The sequence below is a fragment of the Limulus polyphemus genome, unplaced genomic scaffold (assembly GCF_000517525.1).
Source record: "Limulus polyphemus unplaced genomic scaffold, Limulus_polyphemus-2.1.2 Scaffold1603, whole genome shotgun sequence".
Classification (NCBI taxonomy): domain Eukaryota; kingdom Metazoa; phylum Arthropoda; class Merostomata; order Xiphosura; family Limulidae; genus Limulus; species Limulus polyphemus.
The window spans coordinates 83653-108483 of record NW_013667213.1 but is presented as its reverse complement, the minus strand read 5'-3'; the positions used below and the strand labels follow the sequence as shown (position 1 = coordinate 108483).

The 24831-nt window shown below is 32.7% G+C and overlaps 1 protein-coding gene and 1 pseudogene across 1 annotated transcript in view; one reads left to right on the top strand and one right to left on the bottom strand.

Annotated features, from left to right (window-relative positions):
- Nucleotides 1-7913, top strand: part of LOC106464266 — a 92480-nt pseudogene extending 84567 nt beyond the window's left edge.
- Nucleotides 7914-16660: 8747 nt separating this feature from the next.
- Nucleotides 16661-24831, bottom strand: part of LOC106464270 (inositol hexakisphosphate kinase 3-like) — a 55446-nt gene continuing 47275 nt past the window's right edge. Inside the window, exons 4-6 of the mRNA XM_013924397.2 lie at nt 24732-24829; nt 21258-21433; nt 16661-20440 (exon numbers count right to left, since the gene is read on the bottom strand). Coding sequence (XP_013779851.1) covers nt 19757-20440; nt 21258-21433; nt 24732-24829 — 958 coding nt within the window. The 3' untranslated portion in view covers nt 16661-19756. The remainder of the gene's footprint in view (nt 20441-21257; nt 21434-24731; nt 24830-24831) is intronic.

The window sequence follows — 24831 nt, the reverse complement described above, 5'->3', positions numbered from 1 at the left end:
GCCATTTCCTTTCCAAAAGACGTATGACAGTTTCAAGTAGCCTATAACCTTCTTACACATCTATAAAACAAAGAAAAAAAGTTTCATCGAAAACGGTGCACTCGTTTTACCATGAAAAGCAAACAAAAACACGTCTGCGAGCGTTACCGACAGACAGAAATTGAGATAAGGCTTGTTTCGGCTTCTCTGGTGTATGAAACGGGAAGATATGGTATTCTCCCACTTAGAAGTGTTCCTCTCCTTTTCCACCCGAGCCCGGCATGGGCAGGTGGTTAGGACGCTTGACTCTGAGAGTTGTGGGTTCGAATCCCCAATCCACCAAACATGCTTACCCTTTAAGCTGTGGGGGCATTATAATGTGATGGTCAGTCCCACTATTTGTTGGTAAAAGAGTTGCCAGTGGGTGGGGATGACTAGCTGCATTCCCTCTAGTCTTTCACCACTAAATTAGGGCCAGCTAGCGCAGATAGCTCTTGTGTAGATCTTTGGATCTGACTTTCTCATTTTCAGAGGTATCCTTTGGACACTTTTGTGGGGTACTTCTATCATTCCCTCACACTGGTTCCTCCTATTCAATGTAGGATTCTTGTTAATTTTGTGAGAGGAGGTAATTACCAAATTGGAAGTTATAATTTTCCTATACTGGAAATGTATATCCAATAAGTACTTACCTCCTTTCACACTTCCTCCCCGCTTTCCTCTGATGCTTAAGTCTTCTAACAAACTTCAAAGTGATAGTTTGGTAGAGGAGTATAGAGGGAGTCACCTGCATCATGTGAGCATGTCATGTTCCTATTGGTGGAGAAGTGACGCATGATGATTTGCATGAGAGACACGTTGGAATTTTTCAATTCCAATACGGTAAAGAATAGCTAATTTTGTGAGAGGAGGTACGTACCATATCGGAAATGCATTTTCAGTGTAGGAAAATTATAACTTAATTGCTAGTTTTCTGTATCAGGCACAGGAAAATCACTTTATTGTGTACAGAGTTGTGAGTGAAAACAAATCGTGAGAAAGATAAATATTTCATGTCATCGATCAGCTTGAAAACCAAACATTCTGCTAACTTTTTCTCTGTCTGTCGTTGATTCTGTTTATTCAATGTAGCCTGATTTACAACTTATATATCTTTTTTTTAATATAGCAACTTGTAATATTGGTTAAACTACCTTTTACCACTGTTGGAGTGACATAAAATCAACAATATACAGAGTTCAGAATTTCATGCAGATCCATGGTTTCCTATGAATTTTTGTGTCTCAGGGGTCATTCCTGTGAATCATGTAAATTATAGGAGAAAATTTCAATGGGAGAGGAGGCCTCTGTGAATGTTGAAGATTCCTAAACTTGGTTCGTTTTTTTATTTTGATCTATTTTTTACAGTCTTTTACTAAGTTGTACATGCTTATGGGTTTGCTTGATGATTTTTAGATTAAATTCAATTCTGAATCATTTCTAATCTAGGTGCATTATGGAGTAAACATTGTTTTAAGTTCCTAGCATTGATAGCATCTGCTAAAATGCATCAAGTTTTGAAAAGAATTGACAACAAGGAACACCATAAGGTTCGAGAGATCAATAACAATGGTAGAGAGACTTGGAGGAGGGCATGGATGGATAAAGGTGTCAAAATCAAACTGAAAAACAATATGTGCTCAGGGGATTTTTTTTCACAAAATTTATACTCCTGGCATAGCAGTTTGCTATATTTGTTAAAATGTGACCATTAAATATGGCACACATGGTATTAGTGCATTAAAAGACCACGTTCAGTCAAAATGCCACAAAAAATCAATGGCAGGCCACTGCTTCTACCCATCTCATAACAAATCATTTTGCATGACTAGCATCAAAGGAGCTGCCTACAGTAGGTGAAGAAGCTACCACTATATCTGATATGAGCCAGCAGATACAAACAATTCCAATGATACTGCTTTGATGTGTGACAGAACTGCCACTGCATCTAGATGTACATGTCTCGTGGAGTAGGTATATAATTTCCCCTCCTCCACTTTAAATACCAGTACTTGATCATTTATGTTGAAGATAATGACAAACTTAATTATGATTTTCTGAGCAGGCAACTCCGAGAAATGGCTTTAAATGCATTTTTGAGTGTGAAAATCTTTCAGCTTCAAGGGACAATTGGATTTAGATTTATTGACCCCCCCCCCAGGGGCATTGCCTCTGGACCTTAATGAGGGCCAACTGGCTTCCATTCCCCCCAGTCTTCCAGTGATTTTTGTCATCTCCTGTTCTCATATCTGAATGTATTAAAATGATCTAATTTTGGTTTTTAGCTAGTTCATAGATGTCAAAAGAAAACTGGCTTCCATACTCCCAGTCTTCCAGTGATTTTTGTCATCTCCTGTTCTCATCTCTGAATATATTAAAATGGTCTAATTTTGGTTTTTAGCTAGTTCATAGATGTCAAAAGAATATTACACAGTAATGTGACTTTTAAGTTATTGTACTGACCAAGCAATATAACTAAAATTACTGTCATCCTTATTATCCAGTGATTGTACTGACCAATAAAGATGACTGAAATTACTGGAATCCTTTATCATCCAGTGATTGTAATTACCAAGAAAAATGATTGAAACTACTGGCATCCATTATCATCCAGTAATTGTAATGACCAAAAAAGATGACTGAAATTACTCTCATCCTTTACCATTCAGTAATAGTACTGACCAATAAAGATTACTAAAATTACTGGCACCCTTTGTCATACATGAGTGTACTGATCAAGAAAGATGACTGAAATTACTGGAATCCTTTATCATCCAGTGATTGTCATTACCAAGAAAGATGACTGAAATTACTGGCACCCTTTATCACACATGAGTGTAATTACCAAGAAAAATAATTGAAACTACTGTTATCATCCAGTATTTGTAATGACCAAAAAAGATTACTAAAATTACTGGCATCCTTTATCATCCAGTGATTGTCATTACCAAGAAAGATGACTGAAATTACTAGCATCCTTATCATGCAGTAATTGTACTGACCCAAAAAGAAGGCTGAAATTTCTGTCATTTTTAATCAATCATTTTTAGGAAATAAGAATGTGGTAGATTAACTGTATTATGTTGTACTATGACCCTCTTGTCCATCAGGGTGAAAATACAGCGTTTATTGGCAGGACATGATCGCTAACAATATTCAAGTGCGCTCCAAATGTTACTTGCCCTTCTAAAGGAACAAAAACATCCAATTAATATTACAAGAATGTTCTTTGCACCACTGTACTGCCTCCTATGGCTTCCCCTTTAGAAACAATGCAAACAAGGTCAATTCCTTCTAGTGACTTTCTCCATACTTTTACTTTACCATCTGTATATAAAACCATACATTTTTAGTTTTTCATGCTCACAGTTTATACTCTTAAACATCTCTGGACCTGTGCTTTCCTGTTTGCATCTGAGATAGGCAGTTTTCAGACTAATTTTTAACTGCTATATGGAAATGTTTGTAACATCCATTTTAAATGATCCAGTTAGAGATGTTGAATTATGATCACTGTTGATGGCACTAGTTTGGTGTTACTTTTTCATTGATTAGTCTGTTATAAGTGGTTAGGGCAATAGTGTTTTTAGTGATATATGCATTCCTTTCTATTGCCCCTGTTGATGAACCTTGATGACAAATGTTTTTTACAGCGAAAGAAATAGTCATTCATAAGGATGCTTCTACTAGATAGGCTTCCACACACACACACACTCCTTCCGAAAGTCTTTTAGACTTATCATGACATGAGTACAGCTCTACATTTCTAAGACTTCAGCAGTCACATGACTAATCTGTCTTTCTTAAGCAAGTACATAGGTGATTCCATTAATGTGAGAGGGGTTCAGGTATAGGGCCTGTCAGTGTATGTTATGTAATAATACACAAGCAAGTGCCATAACATCTATGTGTCTGTGTTTGTATTTATTTTGCTATTTGCATGTGGGTTGTCTCTTTTGTAACTTATGTTTGATTGGTTATATTAGATATTTTGTTTAAATGATTGCTACATTTACAAATTATCACCTTTGTAGGAATAAGATCATCTTAATTGGGGTAACTTATTTCACTTGTTTGTTTACAAGGGATCTTAAAATGGGTGAAAAGAGAGAAAAAGAAAATTGTATTTTTGTAAAAGCTATAAATTAAATACAGTATTTTACTGGTATTTATTTACCAAAAATCATCAGGAAATCCACTTCTGTTTACAGTATAGATGGAAGTATATTAGAATACAAACAATGCATTTGAAAATACAGTTTTACTGAAATTCATTTTCTAACTTTTTCTTGTAAACAATGAAGAAATTTTACAGCTTGTGTAAAAATGAAAAACTATTTTGTTTTTCTCGTAGATATTTTTATGCTCTAAGTTCTATTGTGGTATTTTTCACTTTTAGGGAAGCAGCTAAAGAATGCCGAAGAAAAAAAAAGAATATATTAAGTGCTTGGAGAACAGAGTTGCTGTGTTAGAGAATCAAAACAAAGCTCTAATTGAAGAGTTGAAATCTCTAAAGGAATTATACTGCCAAAAAACAGACTGATCTCAAACTTTGCTTTAATAAGGAGAACAAAGTGTAAAAATCATGTACTTGTTTGTTACAGGGAATCAATATTTTGATGTTAGACCTGTGTTATATCATGTTAAGCATGATCAAAGGATAACCATGTCTCTTTGAACTTGAAAATTATTTTTCACTAAATTATCTTTAATCATGATACTGATTGCCCAAGTAAACCGAAGAGAGATGACTGGTTTGTTTGCTTGTATTTTTAAGTACTCCAAGAACTACATCTGTCATTTTTATAAGCATTATCAACATGTTCATCTTTCAAGAAGTATTAATGAGTCAAAAGCAGCTTCTGAACCTTTACATAGTGAACTGTGTTCTGTTTCAAGTAGAGTATTTTCATGTTCCTTTGTTTTTCATGGTTATTAATTTCCTCTTTCAAGTAATGTATTTTTATATTCTTTTGCGTTTCATGGGTGGTAGTATTCTGTTTCGAGTAGTGTTCTATCTCTTTTTGATTTCTTGAAAAGAAGAGTATGAATATTTTAAGTACAAAGTAGCTTATTTATGAAGGAATTCAAATGTTGTAATCACAAACCCCATCAACCATTTTATTATTGGAAAATACAACACACATGTATTCACTATTTACAAATATTAGATGTATATTTTTTCTTTTCACCAGTGAATTATATTTTTGAAATCACTTGAAGACTTCGGTCAGCTGCACTAGAATGAATATAATTTTTACATCTATAGATAGATAACCATCCAAGAGACATTTTAAAGTAAACATTGTCAGCTTTGGGACATTTGTGTGAAGATAGATTTACTGTAGCAGTTTCTACCTCCATGTAGAAAACATTTCGACAAGTTTGTATATTTTAGAGGTAGCCTATTAAAATCCCATTGTGTTTTTATTATTTATTAATCACATATTCCTACTTTGTGACAGATTATATGTTTCACTAGTCATATTAACAAACGAAAAGATTGTAAATAAACATGTATTCAAGTACTGATCTTATGCATGTAGTATGGTTTAGCAGGAAAAACCGGAAATACTTAACTTATATACAGGAATTGGTTTTATACATTGAGGCAATTTCTAGTTCATACATAGTCTAAGTCTGTGCAAAATATGTAAAAAAAAAAAGATATGATTGGTTTTGTAAAATTTAGTAATCATCATTCAGAAATTAAAGAACAACAACATAAAGTGATGTTTTTTCAGATAAGTTTGCTTTCTTGTTTTATCGTATAAACATTTTTGAAACATATGGGAGATCGTAAGGTAGTAAAACATGTTAATCTTCATATGCTGTTATTACTTTTGTTCTTACATAGTAAACTGGATTATAATTTTCACTGAACCAGAATTACCTAACACCACATGCTAAAGAATATCCTAAGAACCCTTAATGTCAAACAGAGTAATTTCTGGGAAAAGCAGTAACTATAAAAAGCATATTCCTCTACTTCACAAATGACAAATTGAAACTCTTAAGAGAATATTGTGTCTAATGTGTGAAAAACACGCAGTATACATCAAAGTTTCTTATTCAGCAAAATAAATGACAAAAGCATGAATTTTATAAGTCCATTGTACTTTTTCACTAACTTGGCAAATAATTTCAATATTTTTCATAATGTATTATTATACAATGTATTCATTGTGTATCATATTACCACACTTTCATAATCCATAATACTATAACATGCTTTTTCACTGTGTAATAAGTTATGATATACTTAGTGCTATACTTTTTTTTATTTTATTGGGTTCAGTCTTGACCTAATGGTTAGCATGCCTGGACTGTGCATCTGGGAATTCATGGTTCATATATAGTTGTCTCAAAAATCTCTTTGCACTGGGGCTGCAGATGTGCTATAAGAATGATATTGATATACCACTATTTAGTCAGTTTAGTGGTAGGTGCTGTTAATATGTTTTTGATGTTTAACATACAAACCAGTATTTATCATGTATAGTTGTTTATTATTAGTAGTGCTTTGCCATGTTGTCATTCAGTGAGCAAAACAAACATTACATTAATAGTGTTTATCGGTTTTGGCTATAAAATCTGTGAACTCTATAAACTATTTTTCTCATACCAGCATCTGTTTCTTATATCATTAGGAAAATGTTTTTTAAAATTAAGAATTCTAAAGAAGAGAGAAATTTTAAGTTATCACCTTTACAAATATTCTGTATACAAATATACATTTCAATTCAAAGATAAATGTGGTAAATTCAACTTTCCATATTTCACGTTCCTACAAGTAAGTATTTTTTACAGATTTCCCAACTTAAAATTGTACATCCAAAATGTTTTAACATAATGTACACAACACTCTGCATTCCCCTGAGTTTTCTTTGTAGATAACTAATATTTCTATTTTATTTCTTTCGTACTTTATAACAATTCTTCAAAAGTAGTCAAAATGGTAATGCAATTGATTTTTCGACAAGACAACACGAGTTAATGTTTTTCTGCAAAGGAATGGTAAATTCAAAAGTGGTAAAAACTTTTCAAGTTCCAACATAGTCAACCCTAATTATTGAACTGCTGATTTGAGGGAGAGTAACCAGTCAGCCATGTCAACAAGTTTGGTATCAAATTGTAGATTATAATTCAACTTTTATTATTATACGTTAGTTAATTTCTTAATTTAAAAGTAAATATTTAAAAAATACAGCTAAACATCGATTTTTGAGTGTCACCTGGTATGTTGAATGCAATACTGCTTCAAATTAGATGTTTGTGATGTCAAAATACAGAATCTACAGTTTCGTGCGAATTAGGAACTTAAACTACCGATATTGACAAGCTAGAATATAAAATTAGAACCTCTTGTCTTTTCTGTTTGTTAAGATATTGTTCATGTACTGAATCAAACACAGTGGCTTCCCGCTCATCTCTGTCCATTTTTGGAAACGGTCCTTTATACACATTTACTTCTATATAAGACATGAATAACCAATCGAAAGCTCAGAATGTCCCCCTAGTGGTTTTCTCGGCCATTTTGACGAGTTATTGTGTTAACTTCGTTTTTTTCATACAATATTTCAAACGATAAGGATAAGGTGAGCTCGACATTCCATATTTTTTAGACCCAAATACAGCTTAGTTACTATGCTTGATAAATTATAGTGGAATTCTATGGTATCGAAATAGTAATTTATGATTTTTTGGTTATTTAAAATGTATATATAAAAAACCTAAAAAAAAATATTTCACACCCTCTACGTGGGAAATTTGATAAGGCTGAGAAACTTACCACAAGTGGCAAACGAGTACAAAAGTCGTAACCAGAAGAGAGAATTGTTTGCTTTATTTACTGTTTTAAGAAAAGTAAGTTTAAGAGCTTATTTGTAAATAGTAATAATTTATATACATATATAACGTATAATAATTGAAATGTGACTGTATTTTACAAAATACTAGTCCACTAAAACACAGCCAAGATAGGTCACTCCGTAAAGATTAAAGGTCAGTTATATATTATTTGACACGGTAACACGAGTGACAGTTCTTGTGTAAAGATGTTAAATAAAACGAAGATCAACGTTTTTTACTTGCACAAACATTTATTCGTAAAGTTAAAAAATTAAAAATATACAAGTTAAAAGAAACTTAAAACTACATATTTCGGTGGAAAAAATTACACCATCTTCAGGATATGACGGGGCAAGTACTACCACCCTATACTATACCCTAATCTCACATTTCATAGCTAACTGAAATATACAAATTTTCCGAAATCAAGCTTGACCAACAAAGAGGCAGAAAAGTGCTGTCGAGGCAGTCAAACGTCGGTAAAATCCTTTGTGAGCCAATAAAAATTAAGACCATTCATGAAATGAATTCGTAGTGTATTCGTAGAATAATTATTGGTAAAAATCAGTTAAATTTGCAACTTCTAATATATAGAAAAGCAAGTGCGGTTTGGTAAAACTACGTTCCAGCAATGGCTTTTATGTTATGTTGCTTAGCAACAAAAGTATAACTTAATATTGTTGTTAGTCTATTTACTGAAAGTATAAAATGAAATGTATAGACAACAAAACTGGAAAAATATTTGTTGGTTTCTTAATTTAGAGTCTTTGTTGATTAAAGAGGTTTTTTTTTAATGTCTGTGATGTAACAGAAAATAGCTTAATTCAGAAATGATTTAAGTTTAAAATTGAATCGTTATTTTTACTATCATGATAAATTTTATGCACTTCGCTCTAAGCGAGGTGGTCCCACATTACGTATTTATTTTAGACTTATTATACCTACACTCACTACACTTATTAGGTGTCACGGCACGGCTCCCTTGCACCCCCATCACTAAAATCGTAATGGGCAGACAGCAATCGAATTATTCTATCTGGATAAAAGCATTTTGGCTGTTATGACTCGTATTTCGACAAATGAAACGTGACGTGACACACAAACACTGGCATTTATATATAGGTTAGATCATTACTTAAGTTATTATGAATCATTTTCAAGGCTCCTTTTAGGTAAGTATATTACTTGCAAAATTTTGATTGAATATTATCACAGTTCATTTTACTTAATTTATTCAATTTTCTGAAATTCTGCTCTAAAACTACCTATTTTTTTTATTTATTTAGGCTAACTGGTGGTACAGCTAATTTCATTTTCTAAATAATGTATCTTTATGAGCTAAATATTCATGTAAATTGTGAAATAATACCCCAAAATGACTGGAAAAAATATTGGTTGGTAAAAGTATAAATAAAACCAGTGTTGTAGTCGAGATCTCAATGGCGAAGACCACACCTTGTAATAAATTACACAATGAAAAATAAAGCAAGAATAATAAAAATCACGCGAATCAAAGAAACTTAATTAACATCTTAACCGCAAATATTTTCCATGTTAACTCACAGTCTTTGTTTTAACGTCTCCTCCTGTAAAAAAAATAATAATGAATGAATAAAAAAATCAAAAAGGTCAGCAAATGATTTGTTTGTTTGTTTTTGAATTTCGCTCAAAGCTACACCAGGGCTATCTGTGCTAGCCTTCCCTAATTTAGCAGTGTAAGACTAGAGTCAGCAAATGAAACTAAAATAAGTATTGGTGTCAGTAAATTATTTATGATATTTGAAGCCTAACAGAATCACAGCAGATTTACCAGACAGGTTGAATATCAGGGATAATCGCTAATATTTGAAGTAAATACGTCCACAAGATGAAGTTTATATAAACTTGTAATAAGACGACGCTTAATACAATGTATAGTAGCAGTTAATTCTGAATAGCGTGTTTTATAATGGCGGATTGGCGTACAGGTAATATAGCAGTTGGTGACGTAAATAAAAGTAAGGGAGGCATTATAAACATCATTACAAAGGTGTAGTACTGAGGGGTTTTTACTAGTAAAACATCTTTGGTGTTATACCGCGCCTCGTATGAACTGCTGCGTAATCGATATTTATCGCTTAATAATCCTAGGTAGGAGAGTAGGCTAATACTGTTAAAACTTTTAAATTTAGTCGGTCTCGTTTTCGAAACCTGTAAAACATCGAGATCCGAGGGTCTCGAGACCTACAACAGTGGATATAACGTGTTCTTTAAATAATATTGGTCCCAATTACTGAATTTATATTTCGTGTTTACAGGCCCCGATTAACCATTAAGCAAAATAAGCACGTGCTTAGGGCACCAAGGGAAGCGGGCACCATAGGGTTTTTTTCCAGTGCCGGATTTACCATGGTGCAGCTGAACTAGGGCCCCACAAAAAGGAGGACCCCCACAATAAATGAAAAAAACAACATATATATACATATACAAAAAGAATAATAATAATAAAATATTTTTATAGTATTGAGGAGGTTAATGATATCTTTTAAATTTGGGAATACAACAATATTGGAATCTGGCAACTGCCACACGGAGCAACCTCAATGGCTGCTTTGTCGTCTGTGTCTTGATATAGCTATTGAGTGTTGTAAACTATTGAGTGCTGTAATCTGCAGTTTACATAGCTTAGGCAAAATAGTCATGAGTAACACTGATCGTCATAAAGCACCTCGAAAATTCGAAATATGTATACATTATTACCATTCTTATATGTATGTCATTTTGTTCGTTTACTGTGTTTTGGTTAACATTTTGAACCAAGAAATTGGTCTACTTTAACGTGTGGTATGACCTGAAGTAACAAGTAAGTTCCTGAATTTCTCATAAAATGAATTACTTTATATCAAAATGAAGGGGTAGATATTCTAACTATATAAAAACATTGCATTACTAAATAAAAGGACAGTGAAGATTAGTTAAATAGAACGTGGTACAAATGGGAGTTAGCCTAGGTCTCGCTGTTACAATAAATTATTAAACCAAAATGGTCTAATTTAAGTTATTTTATAAATTATCAGGTGTTGTAATAGGTGTTTTTAAATGAAAATATAGGTAACTTAGCTTATGCTATATTGTTCTTAAAGCAGGTACAGGTGGCTAAGATTTAGTGAATTTCCAAAGTCAATTCATTGAGTTCCAAATTATCCATATACCTAGAGTTCAAACTTCAGTATGTTTGACGGTCTTACTAACGTTTTTTGCATGCATTTCAGTGTTTTTCTAATCATTATAAATATATATGATCCTTATTCTTTTGTGTGTTTTTTATATTTTTACTTCTGTATTTTTCAGACCCCCAAGTTGAAACGTGTTCGATTAAGTGGTCCACAAAAGAGAAAACTGCCAAAAAGGAGCCAACAAATGGCTTTGGATTTAGTGGCCAAGACTGGAAAGCTGACTACTTTTTTTCACACAAGTTACACAACATGATCTTCCGGATCAAAACCAATCTCCACTTGAGCTCATAAGTTAGTTTGATCCATTTTTAGCAGGGCACATTTCGAAATATGTGAATTCTGGAAAAGGAAGTCCTTCTTACCTGTCCAAAACCACATGTGCAATTGCTATATACATTTTTTTTCCAGCCTCAACTAGCCGGTGGAAAATTCTTAAAGTTTGCCTTGGAAATGAAAGTGTGTTAAAATCCCTCTCTCATACCAGATGGGAGGCACAGGCTATGGTAACAGCAGCAATTCTGAAGTCTTTCTTTAAGATTTTGGAAGCTTTAGAATGTCTGGCGGAAGACCAGTAACAAAGGGGAGACACTAGAATGTTTTATGTTGAGCCTTTGGGATGAAATTTTGCAAAAGTTTCATAGAGCAAGTCAAGTTCTGCAAAATGAGGATGTGAACTTAAAAACATGTATGGGTCATTAGCTGACCAACTGCGAACTTTAAGAGATGACTTTGAAAAAAATTGAAGCAATTGGAAAGGAAATACTACCAGATGTTGATTACAATGCAACTCAAACTCGCAAACGTATCAGAAAGAAGGTACCCACTGACGGACATGCACCAGAAGTAAGTCTGAATGCCAGAGATAAATTTCGTATCACCAATTGTTACACAGTTGTTGACAAACTAGAAACTCGTTCATTTTCTCAGTTGAAGCATATTAAAATCCCAAGAGAACAACTATGCGACAAGACGGGCTGGATGCCTTGTCTCTGCTAAGTATAGAAGCAGATTTGTTACGCCACATTTGCAATTAAAAAAAGTAGGAGAAAACTTTTTAAAGTATGAATAAAGTTATAAGTAGGCAACAATAAGCATTATTTTGCATCTTTTGATCCATGTATGTTGAAATGCTCTGTGCGTATTCAAAAGTAGTTAAAATGGGGAGGTAGTTGACATGTCGACATGGTAACAAGTTAATTTTTATCTGCAAATGAAAATGATTTATCAATGCAGTCAAACTTTCATTAAAAAAAAGCCTTTAAAACTTCATTTTTTAATTATTAGTCAGGACGAAAAGGATTATATACACCACAGCCGAAAACAAAAAGAAACTAGAATGCATATAAAATGTTCCCTAAAACTACTATGGCTTTACCTTATAGACTTTTAATGAGATGTATTATAGTCGCAAATACTTTTATGATAAAAATTATCATAATGTCACATGTAGCTTAGTGAGATTATAATTCTTAATTTTTGTAAAATATTGGCTATATTTTCAAATTCACCTTGCTCCTGCCAGATATCTGAACTTTACACTATTCATTATTTTTCCCTTATATCATATTCATTGAATGAGTGGTTAAAGAGTTAAGCTTTAATGCTTAATGTTACTTCCGATATTTTTTTTTCTTTTTTGCAAACAGATTGATTCGTCAGAACATTTGCAAAAATGAATTCATTTTTTTATGTTCCCAAGAGTTAACAATTTGAGCACATTGAATTTTTCTTTTCTATTGAAAAATAGTTTAATTATAACGTGTTAAAAATCATTCATTGAATAAAAATTTACTGAATCAAAGGCTTTTTTAAATAAAATATTAAGTACTTTTAATGTTGTATTTCTTCTGATACAAAATTTACATATCATTACCGATCTGTCTTTTATTTTTGTGTTTAAACTGTTATTGGTTACCTTTAGACTATCACTCGAATTTTGTCCTTGGATTTATGATTCCTAAGAGATTCTTCTACAGTAGTAGATTTGTTTCTTTTTATATTACCAATCTGAAGTTGTTTCTTTCGAGGGGGATGGGGCTGCAGTGCAGGAGTGATTCGTGCTCAGTGTTGGAGGTTAGATCAATGGTTTAATCTTCATAATGTCTTGAATAATCTTATCCGGGTTGATCATTTGCAAATTGTCAGCAATGTGATTTCACCATTCGTTAGGATGAATAACACTTGGTTTGGTGCAGCTGTCTTTGAAAATATTATACACCACATCATTGATAGTGTTTATCACATATTACATATGAACCTACATAAGGTTGTATATTAATCAGTGATGTGGTGCTAAATGTTACAGTGTCGAAGCCCTGCCAAGGTTTGGCAGACGTCTGACGTCACCATCAGTGTAAATATATCATATAGAAAACGTAATTTCCATTTTTGCGAGTTCATTTTAAATAAATAAAATATATTCAACACTAATGATTTGAAACAACTTACATTAGTAACGTTGTAAAATACTTTCAATAATAAACTCCGAAAATATTATAATAAAAGCTATACGTGTGTAAATTTAACTCTTTTTTATTTTATTTTATTATATAAATTATTTCATTTGCTGTTAAGCACATAACTACACAATGGGCTATTTGTGCTGTGTCCTGGAATGGTATATAAACTTACCGTTGAGCCACAAGATTGTTTGTCGAATTTCGCGCAAAGTTATTCGAGACATATCTGCATTAGTAATAGGCAGTTAGTCAACACCACCCACCGCCAACTCTTGGAATACTCTAATCACATAGTGGGATTAATCGTCACGATATAATGACTCTATTGTTGAATGGGCAAGCATGTTCGGTGATGGAATTTGAACTTGTGACCTGCGAATCTTGTACCCTAACCACAAGACATGCCATCCTGTAGCTATAGAAACTAAAATATTATGTCACTTTCCACACATTTTTGTTATTGTTGATACAATTGTATTTTAAATTTTTTACTCGCCTCTCTTGTGATCAATATTTTTTAAAGTGTCTACATCTCTTTTGATAGGATAAATATGCGTTTTTAAAAGCTGGTAAACAATTATTAAGCGTACAAAATTTTTTGTAACAGGAAATACCTCTCACCAGGTGTTTGTTCAACAGTGTTTATTTACATTAGCGCGCATTAATATTTGGCTAGTAGATGGCGTTTCTGAAACAGTCTAATTATCGTTTTCACAAACGTTTTTTGTTCTTGTTGTTGTTTTTTGCGTGAACTTTTAATCGTAATAATTGAATTATCCTAGTGATTCAAGAGAGTGGACTGCTAAAACATAATTTTATTGAGCGATTGTAAAGTCGTTTAAAGGGAAATTGAACAAATGTTATAAAATAAACCCAAAACACCTCTGCGATGATACTGACCTGAATATTTTTCCTATAAAACACAGATATTGCCATTATTTTAATATGCAATAATTGTTTAACACTGGACAAGTAACTTAAAATATGATTACTAAGCGATGGATAAAATACTGAAAACGTAAATTATGGAAAATGACTTTGTGAAGATGTATTGTATACTGATTATATGAATTTCCCTATTTGCCAGAAAAAAAAAATTAAATTCTAGGCTGTAAAATATAAGAAATTAAATGTTTTCTTTGGACAAATTCTGTAGAAATTCCTTTGGTCTAGTAGAGCAAACTGCAATAATTATGTTCGATTTAGCTTCGATGGTTAATAGACTCGTTCAATGACTCAGGATAAGCAACAAAATCTTTGTAGGTTGATAAAACAATACATAACTGTATAGACATAACGTGCAAATAGCAACTGTGAACGGTTATTCTTGTACATAATTTCTCTTGTTAAGGGTCACCATAACGTTTTCCAAGTTCATTTTCGTTCAATGTTTAGTTTTGGGTTAATTTAATAAAAAAGTTCAGGCAACATTTCTATATATATAAAAAAAAATATATCTGATTTGTTATTACAAACTTGTGTCTATTTTGGAAGAGCGCCTTCATTTTCCAATCCGTCGAACTTAGGTTCGAATTTCACTCGTCGATATCATTCTATCCGTTGGTTGAATTTTGAATTATTATTTATTTTTTGATTTAATTCTTCAGATTACCTAGCTTTACACAAACATGTATATCAGGTATATTTATATTACACAACATAATTAGTATTCAGCAACTAGAATAATTAAAACCTAGTTATAATGATCTAAATACCAATATTTTTCTAATTCCGAAAAAGCTTCACGCAGACAAGCCAAACATTTTCTTTCTTTTCTGCTATTCTTAGCGCGAAATCAATTGTTTTCTTTGAATTAAAATATTGCTTATACTATAAGAATACACAAAACGTAATTTTGATGTCGTTATTGACAAAGACGTCCTCCGAATAAGGATCGAATTTTGATTAATAAAGATTGATTACTTTCATATTTCCCAGATTTTCAACAAATACATTAATTCGAGTGCATTATCTGAATAACAATTTATTAGTTTTGTGTTGTTGTTTTTTCATAAAATAAAATATTTGAGCACTTAAAAATCATTTCTTCTGCCAGATAAATTAGCTGGATTATGACATATTAGAAAAAAATCAATGTCACTCTGTGTAAAAATCGAAAAATGTTAGCTTTGTTTATAGAAATATTGATTTCCTTTATATTTGTATTTTTCTGCAAGACAAAGGTGTCATTAGAATCTTTGTTTATATATATATATAAATGACAAATACTCATATAGCAGGTTTACCTTCTCGCTGTGGGAAAATTATCTAAACACATTTTGATAACAGTTTAGAAAAACAACCTTTACACTTCAGATAAATATAAAAGAACATGTTTTTATTTTAACCAACGTTTCGCCTTTTGCGGCTTCATCAGGATTAATATACAGAACTGTTTTTTCTACTATCAAACAGTTGTGTACATTAACCCTGATGAAGCCGCAAAGGCGAAATGTAGGTTAAAATAAAAATATGTTCTTTTATATTTATCTGAAGAGTAAAGGTTGTTTTTCTAAACTGTTATCAAAACGTGTAAATCCCTCCAGTATGCACTACAAATTTCGGAAGACAACTATCTAAAAGCATGTTCTTTTTGTAAAAGACTTTAAGTTGTATATTCTTAAAGCATTATAATGCTTGAATTTTTTCAAGGAAAATTCAAATTTTTAACTTAAACGTATTTAGTCATACAAATAAAAATTCTCTGTAACAATGTTAGTTTCCATTCTTTTTCATTTGTTCTTCTTTTCAATTTTCGTCCATTTCTTTCAAATAACAATTTATATTCTCACAAAATAAAAGCATGCTATTTTAAAATTCAATACTGGAAAACTGTGTATTTTGAGTTGGTTTCAACTTAGTATGTATCTGTTTTAAGAAGCTTACGCAAATAGCAGTGTATATATTTAGTGAATAAATAATACACTAATTGATGCACTATGTCTCGCAAAATGTATAGTTATTTTATCAAAAGTTGAATATTTTCGCACAGTCTAATTATTCTGTAAATAAAATCGTTTGTGACAGTTTGGTCTTCACAACTAATCTTTTGTGTTATAGATGTGAACTTCATTTTCTATAAAAATAACTAAACAAAATAAACAACAAGGAGAACTATTGGATAGAATTCTATTGATTTATTGTAAAGTCTCTGTGACGTAAGTTCAAGAAATATTACAGGTGGTTTCGAAGAACCAGTTGTCACACATTCAAAATGTACAAATATACAACCTATACTAAATACTGGTTTAAAGGCTGTTTGTTCCTTTTTAAACAAGACAAAATATACTAAAACAACGACAAAAACTGTAATGTAAAACATAACACACATAAATGGACGGTACTGACCTGAATTTCATTTTTAAGTAACATAGATGATGCCATTTCTTTGATATATGATTTTCTAATGTTGGAAAGTGGAGTTTAAAATATAATTATTAATCAAAAGATAAAATTATGAAAAATTAAACTATGAAAACGACTTTATACAAGTAGTCCGGCAGTAAGCAAAACGCAGGTACAGCCATTGTGTAACTTTGCGCTTTACACAAGTACTGTTCCATTTATATAAGAATGTCTTTATCCCTTCAGAAAAAAAAAGGATAAAACATAAAATTGTATGCTATAAAACAAAATTAATTTAGTACTCTAATATCATACTTGAACAAACCCATGTGCGGAAGATGTTTTTGAAACTTTGCGGTTAAAAGAAAAAAATATCGATCTAATAAAGCAAACTGAGACGGGTCAAATAGATGTAACTGGACAACTCGTCTTACCCTATAAAAACAGAGGTAGGATATGAAATTTCTGCCCCCCCCCCCCAGTGGCACAGCGGTATGTCTGCGGACTTACAACGCTAGAAACCGGGTTTCGATACCCGTGGTGGGCAGAGCACAGATAGCCCATTGTGTAGCTTTGCGCTTAATTACAAACAAACAAAATGAAAATTTCTGAATAAAAATCATATTTATGTGGTATCAATATAGAGGGCGCAGTAAATGCGTGCGGTTTAGCTTATTTGATTAACAGTCTCACTGGGGGTGAAGAGAAGCGGAAGTTTCTGACCGCCCTGGGATATATTTCATTCCCCTTCGGGGAATGAAATATACTTTTAGCCTAAATTCCTACCATGCTTGGATAGGATTGGATTGAACAACGTAGGTTGTGTAACAGGTCAATGTGGTCTGAAAAAAAAGCAATATTTCAGTTGTAGAGAAAGTGTAGTAAAGAAATACTTTAAACGGTCGTTGTTGTACAAAATTACAATAATTCTGTTTATATTACGGTTAGTGTAACGTTTTCAAAGTTATTTCTGTCAAATGTTTTCAGTTCTTGACTTCTTTTTTTTTTTCGGAGATATTAATCATAAAAGAATATTTCCCACAATATCTATATAAAATAATTGAATTTACACATCAGGGCTACTTAGGAATACAGCTTTTTTCCCGGTCTGCAAAATATTGGTTCTAATTTATCCGATTATATTCTTACGCGTTGATTGGATTTCGATTTTTTAAAGAAAACCTAGCTTAACATAAACACAAATTTTCAAAAATTTCTGATCACCAATTTTATATTATACGATCATCATATCACTTATAACATATTTTCACTAGAATTCTATGTATATGGTTATGGTAATCAGAAACACTATCAACGAGCCCCCAGTGGCTCAGCGGTATGTCTGCGGACTTACATCGCTAGAAACCGGGTTTCGATACCCGTGGTGGGCAGAGTACAGATAGCCCTTGTGTAGCTTTGTGAATAATTAAAAACAAACAAACTATCAATGAATTTTCGCATCATCGAAGCTAACGGATATATTATCCTAAAAGTGGTAAATAAAATTTAAATGGTGATATTAAAACTACCTTATTTACATCACATGTGTGTTCACATATTAAATTGTTGTTTCCATAGGAAATCAATTATTCCATTACATCTTGTGACAGAACCAAGTAAGTTTAGATGCATATACATCTGTATTTATATAGTTACGAAGTACGATAACAAAAGTCAACTTATTTTATAGAAACGTAACTACAATGTTACCACATTTTACTTAAAGATAATGATTGTTCGAACAATTATAGATTTCCAATAATCAATTATGACTGGCAGTCCAAAAGATTAAACCAGCCAAGTAAACACTGTTTATGCCAAAGTTTAACTATTTCGTACTTGTGTTTATTTTAGTATTTCACTCCAATTCGTTGCCATGATCCATATGTCGTCCAATCAACGTGCAGTAATCTGTAGATAAAGTTATCTTTACCATAAAATAGGACAACACCAGTGTTTTGTTTTAAGAGACTAATAATTCATTATCTAGTGACACCAGACAAATAACGCATTATCTAGTGACGTCAGATTGGCTTTTCACTTATCTTAGTCAGTGACGTCAACATTTAACCAATTCGTCAAAAGTTCTGAAGGAGAGTAATACATATTTAACCCAAACTCGATCATTCACGCAACAAAAGTCTGTTTTTTACCACCTTACTATAAGTTATGCCAAAACACTACAGCCGTTATTTTGTTTATTTCCAACTTCTACTTCATTCATGAATTTCAAGCTGTACTATGAAAAGCGTAATTCATTTAATGCCCCTTTTTCGGCCCCTTTCTCTCGTCCTCAAAAAACCAAATAAAAAACTTTCATGTTACATGGCATAACTGATAAGTTTCACAATGGTAGTGTTTAAAGTTCTGAAAAATCAGTTGTTTTACATAACATCTCTTGATGAGTTTGTTCTCTTCTACAATGTAGCTCTAGAGCCTTTCTTTTACTTATTTGTAACACTACAAATGGCTCATCTAAACTTCCCTAACGCTTTGTGTTCATTTGTATTATAGGGGTCCATATTACAAAATATGTTCTCAGATGCTTCGCTGCTCGATTTACTCGAATGGCATTCGTAATTTCTTTATTAATGAGAAGGTGAAAATGTATGTCATAAGACACTTCTTCCTCGTCCTTCTGTCTTGATGTAAAACATTCTTCAAGAACATTCTAGTATTTTTCCAAAATGTGGCTTATCACGCTCTTCCATTACATCCCCAGTTTCTTGCCAACCAATTTTGTTGCTCAAAATACCCCTCATCCACATTACTGATAAGAAACGTATCCGAGACCTCATATAATTTATTTTATCACCCTTTCTAAATAAGCAGCCTTTTAGATAGTAACATCAGGTTTCTTTACAGGCCTTATGGAACTCGAAGACAGTGCTTCATCTGCTGCAGTTCTCGTAGAAGACGAATGAGATTGTCCAATCCCAAAAGGTATCCATCATCAGGTCCATTGTGGACAGTGGTGTCTCCTTTGTAACCTTTGTATGTCGTGTGAGCAAAATCAATCATCCTAACATCAACCGCAGATGTTCCCGAGGATATAGTTGGTGTACAGAGATGTACTGATGTCTTATTCGATGACCACCATGACTGGGACATTGCACTTGTATCATTCGAATCTTTTACATTCTCAAATAAGCTTTCGCAACTCCGACTTCGTAATGGGGCTGAAATCTCTGTGTCACAGAATGAATGCTCTCCTAAAAACTTCAGTTCAAGACTTTCATCACTTATGGGAGAAATACGGTTATAACTTGATATTGCCTCCAATCTGTCTCCAAAGCCATGGCTATTGCCATTATGCCCACAACCCTGGTACAGTAACAACAAAGAACTGGAGTAGAACCGAAAGGAGTGTTGTTTTTCAACAGCTCTGCGCAATTCTTGAAGTTTCTCCAAGACTCTTTCAATGAGTCTCACTTGGAGTTGAATACCGTTGTGAAAAAACTGGTACAAAGCACATTTCAATCCACACTCATCCAACGATCGCCCGTAATATTTGTCTTTCCACACATAGTTTCTGCAGTTAGCTTGATAAACCTACAGGAAGCACTAAAACTTTTTAATAACTTTACAAATTTGATTTTAAATAACAATTAAATATCCAATTTCCATACTGTATTTGTATTGCCCTAGCTGTCAGAATGTTTAAGGTAATTTGACAGTATATTGCAAGAAAACTGAATACGTTATTATTGAGCAAGTTACAAAGATAATTTATACTGAATTTGTATTGTAATAGCAGTAGGAACGTTGTAAAATACTTTAAGACTATTTTGAAGAAAACGTATTACAGATCAAACTATAGAAATAATTAATTTCTTTCATCTTTGATATTTATTCATATAATATTAAGAAATAAGCAAAAAATATTTTGCGCAGAACATTACAATCCGGAGTAAATCAGTGATTCTAAGCTGTCTGTCAGAACATTTCAACTATATGTTTCCTATAAGAATTAGAAATATGATACTGTGTGATAAACTGTAGCCTTTGAAAACACGTGTTTCTAGCCACTATTTTACCGTTCTTCACATAGTTTTTTCTTACGTAACTGTTACAGGATGTTTCTTCTCACATGGTATGAAAACCAGTGATGCTGGCACAAACATTAATAGTACGACCGATTAAATATCTATAGATGTTAACAGTAGTGCTTATATATTATGTCATTTTCTCAGTTTTCCAAGCAGTCAGTAATAATATACAAGAAGAAGAGCACCACTGGGATAGAGTAAGTACACAAATATAACGATTATTCAGATTAACACATACAAACATATGTATTATATATATACACATGTGCCACACACACACACACACACATATAGAAAATATAATATAATTAGTTGTCTACCTGCATTCCACACAGGCGAACGCCGAGAGTAGCAGATGTACTAGCTGCACACTTGGCCATCTGGCGGGACCGCTTGTCATCAGGAGCATCGTCTCCATGTTGACGTGTGCCCATTTTCAAATCTAAGATGCATGGATGACAGAAGTGTGATGCAACATTCTCTAACAGCAAGAAATCTGACACCCGTTAAGCAAAAAGTAAACTAGCTGTCAAATATTTTATTGAATAGGAATATTTCAATCAGAATTTTCGAACTTTTAATAACAAAAGCTAAAATTAATATAACCAAAATGAAGTGTTTACATCTTGTAAAGTCAGGTACACTATCATCTCGTGAAAACAAAGGATACTAAATAAATTAATTAAATTCTTAAAAATAAAACATTTACGCGCACATATATTTAGAGATGTAAATTACTTAATAAAGCTAATAATGACAAACGTAATTTGCATATTTTTGTGTGTGCGTCTGTCGTCAGGTGCTTTTAATTGAAGTTTTCTCATAAAATGCAAATGAGCAAGCTACTTTTGGACTGAATTTTACTGAAAGTGGACAGGGATACAAACAGAAAGCAAACTTTTGATCTCGCTGGAGCCATATACCTGGAATTTAGGACCGGAAGTACAACCAGAAGGAACAATCAATACTACATTGACCAATAAGATTTATAACCACAATGTATTTTTCTTTATGTACGGATCATTAGTCTGTCTTCACCAAGTATGATATACAGCTAAAATACATGGTTTACACACCAAATCAATACATAAAAGACAAAACACGCAAGGGTTCGTGATACATAGAATGTTGTCACACGACAGCAGTAACATTTACAAAAGGTGTATAATTTAAAGAAAAGGTCAAGGTTGGTCAAGTGTGTGAATAAAACGTAGGTGAATCAACTGTTACGCCTTCTTTAATAATTTCTATCGTTTCTAAAAAGTCTCATTATTTTTTATTTTTGGGTTGGTATAGGAGAAATTTTTCATTCCAAAGTATCTTATGAGCTGATACAGACTGACGACTTGTTAAGGCGGATTTCTCACAAACGCGAAGTTTGTCCTGTATATTTCTTACCATATTCACTTGATATAATATTTATATATAACTTGCTTTTGTTCCGTTGTTGTAGGTTAGGTAGTAAGGTGTTTTTCTTGTGTGAAGATTTAAATACAGTTTTACACCAGTGTTTAAGTTACAAAATAAACCCCAGCAATTTCTTTGGACATTTCTGGCATAAAAGGGAACAAAACAACTTAATGTTTTTGGTTACTTGTAAAGGAAAGATTGGAAAGAGCATAAAAAACGTTTTACGTTTCTGAAATTTAATATTTTTTTTGTGTATTTTTTGTGCAGGTACAGCACGGTTTACGAAGGTAAAGTAGAAGAACATTTTTCTCGACAAGTGATTAGATCTTGTGTGAGGCGGTATGGTGACGGCATGGAGTTTTCTATATATACGCTGGTAGTCACTTTACGGTTTTCTTCTTTCACATCTGTAAGATTCTACTTCATAAGTGAAAATTCTGACGTTCAATAACCCCTTTACTACATATATATAGTAACATCGCAGATAAAAGCTTTAAGAATAACCCTTTACGACATCGCAACAGATATACGTGGTTCAGAAACAAACCCTTCACCATAGTAGTGCTGCACAAACAAGTATAGAAACACTTCCTTCACTACACTGACGCCAAGGATATACAATCTTTTGAAATAAACATGACACTACGCATACAATCATGAAACCTTGAGTCTTCGAATAAGTTTACTTAAAGCACTTTTACAGAGGGGTGGGGAGTAGTGGTAAATTAAAACTTCCATAAATATCTTAAGACTCGATAAACAGAACGCGATGGCTTTAAGCCGAGTTTAATACGATTTCACACAAGAGCCCAAAGTAGATGAACCCACAGAATGTAATAACCAGACCTATTGTCAACAGAGGGGATTCCGCTGCTCCTGTAAATGCGGCAGTTTACGATATGGTGCACATCCCCACGAGCTCTAACAGAGACAAAATTCATAAATACACGCTTTTAATATTATATATGATATTTACAAAATTCGTTCCAAAAGCGCATTTGTGTGTGTATGTATGTGTGTTTGTGTTATCGCAAAGCCATATTGGGTTATCTGCTGTGTTCACCGCGGGGAATCGAACCCCGAATCTTTGCGTTATAATTTCCTCAACTTACCGCTGAGCCATTTGTGACAGCGAATTGACAAATTCGGGTATTATCAATTTCATGTATTTGTTTTTATAGTCGATGAAAAGCATAAAAATTATTTTCAACACATTAACGTCTCAACGGGCTTCCAGCTTGTTCCAATTATCGTAAAAAGAATGTAAAAAAAATTAAGTTTTAGATGTTTTTAAAGTGGTCTAACATTTTGAATTCTAATAATTTATGTATTTGCTAATGCCCGAGGGTAACAGCCTTTCCATTTATACACATGATACCATGTATTTATGTAGCTAAGTGATACACTTTATCAGAGTCTATAGCAATTTGTAAGTACCATACATGTCTGGTTAGGTAACTTGAATGAAGGTACCGAATGTTTAAAACTTTACAAGGTCTATACTGATTAACCTTAACAGCTTAAAAATATAACAATCAGCTGATTTTTTGTTGTCAGCACCTCTAGTAAAATAAAGACGAGATTTATCTTTGTTTAACAGAGACAGCCTTGAAAGCCTAATAAAAACATGGCGTCCTCACACGATTTCATCGGGACTAACCTCTGGCTCACATAAAAAAATGAAAATTCAAGAAATTATCTGTTTGTCATGTTGGAACTTCGTATTTCCGCACTAGTCATGCGACATTAAGCTAATAAATACGCCATGGATACGATGAGTTATCGAATCTAAACGTATTTTATAGTATTGAAAAAAGTGGTTCAAACATATCCGAAAATTAACAAACCTTCTGTACCCTGTACACCAACTGTCGCTTAGAATTTCCAAGCAGTTCGATGTAAGGATCTCACGCTATAGCCAGCAGGAGAAATGATTTGTCGCTAAACAGTATCGGATACCTTGAACCATGCCAATACTCTTTGTTATCAAATGAAATTAAAATAGGGACAAAAACATGAATGATGACACATCGGTGTTACTTCTAAGGAAAAGGCTTCACTTTTCAAGTATCTTTTGTTCAATTGTATCTCATCAATAATTTGTTTATTGCGCCAAAAGGAATCAATTGTTTGGTTTTAATTCCATGAAGAACCAAATTAAAACTGACCGTGAATCAATTACAAATCACGAAACAAAACGTTTTCTTTGTGCTGAAATGATTATGAACAGTTAAAAATAAATAAATAAATAAAACTCCTATATCTAAGACAGGCTATGATTGTAGTTTAGTGTATACATATGTATTTGTATATATTTACTCATAGTTTCTATCGTGTGTTACTGACACATACTTCTATTTACAAACAACAACAAAAAAGGATACAACTTTGGCTGGACGATGTATGCTTGTTCTCCTTTAGGAACTGAGACACTGGATCGTTCAGGACCGTGATTTCGTCCTTGTAACTGTAAACTTGTACTCT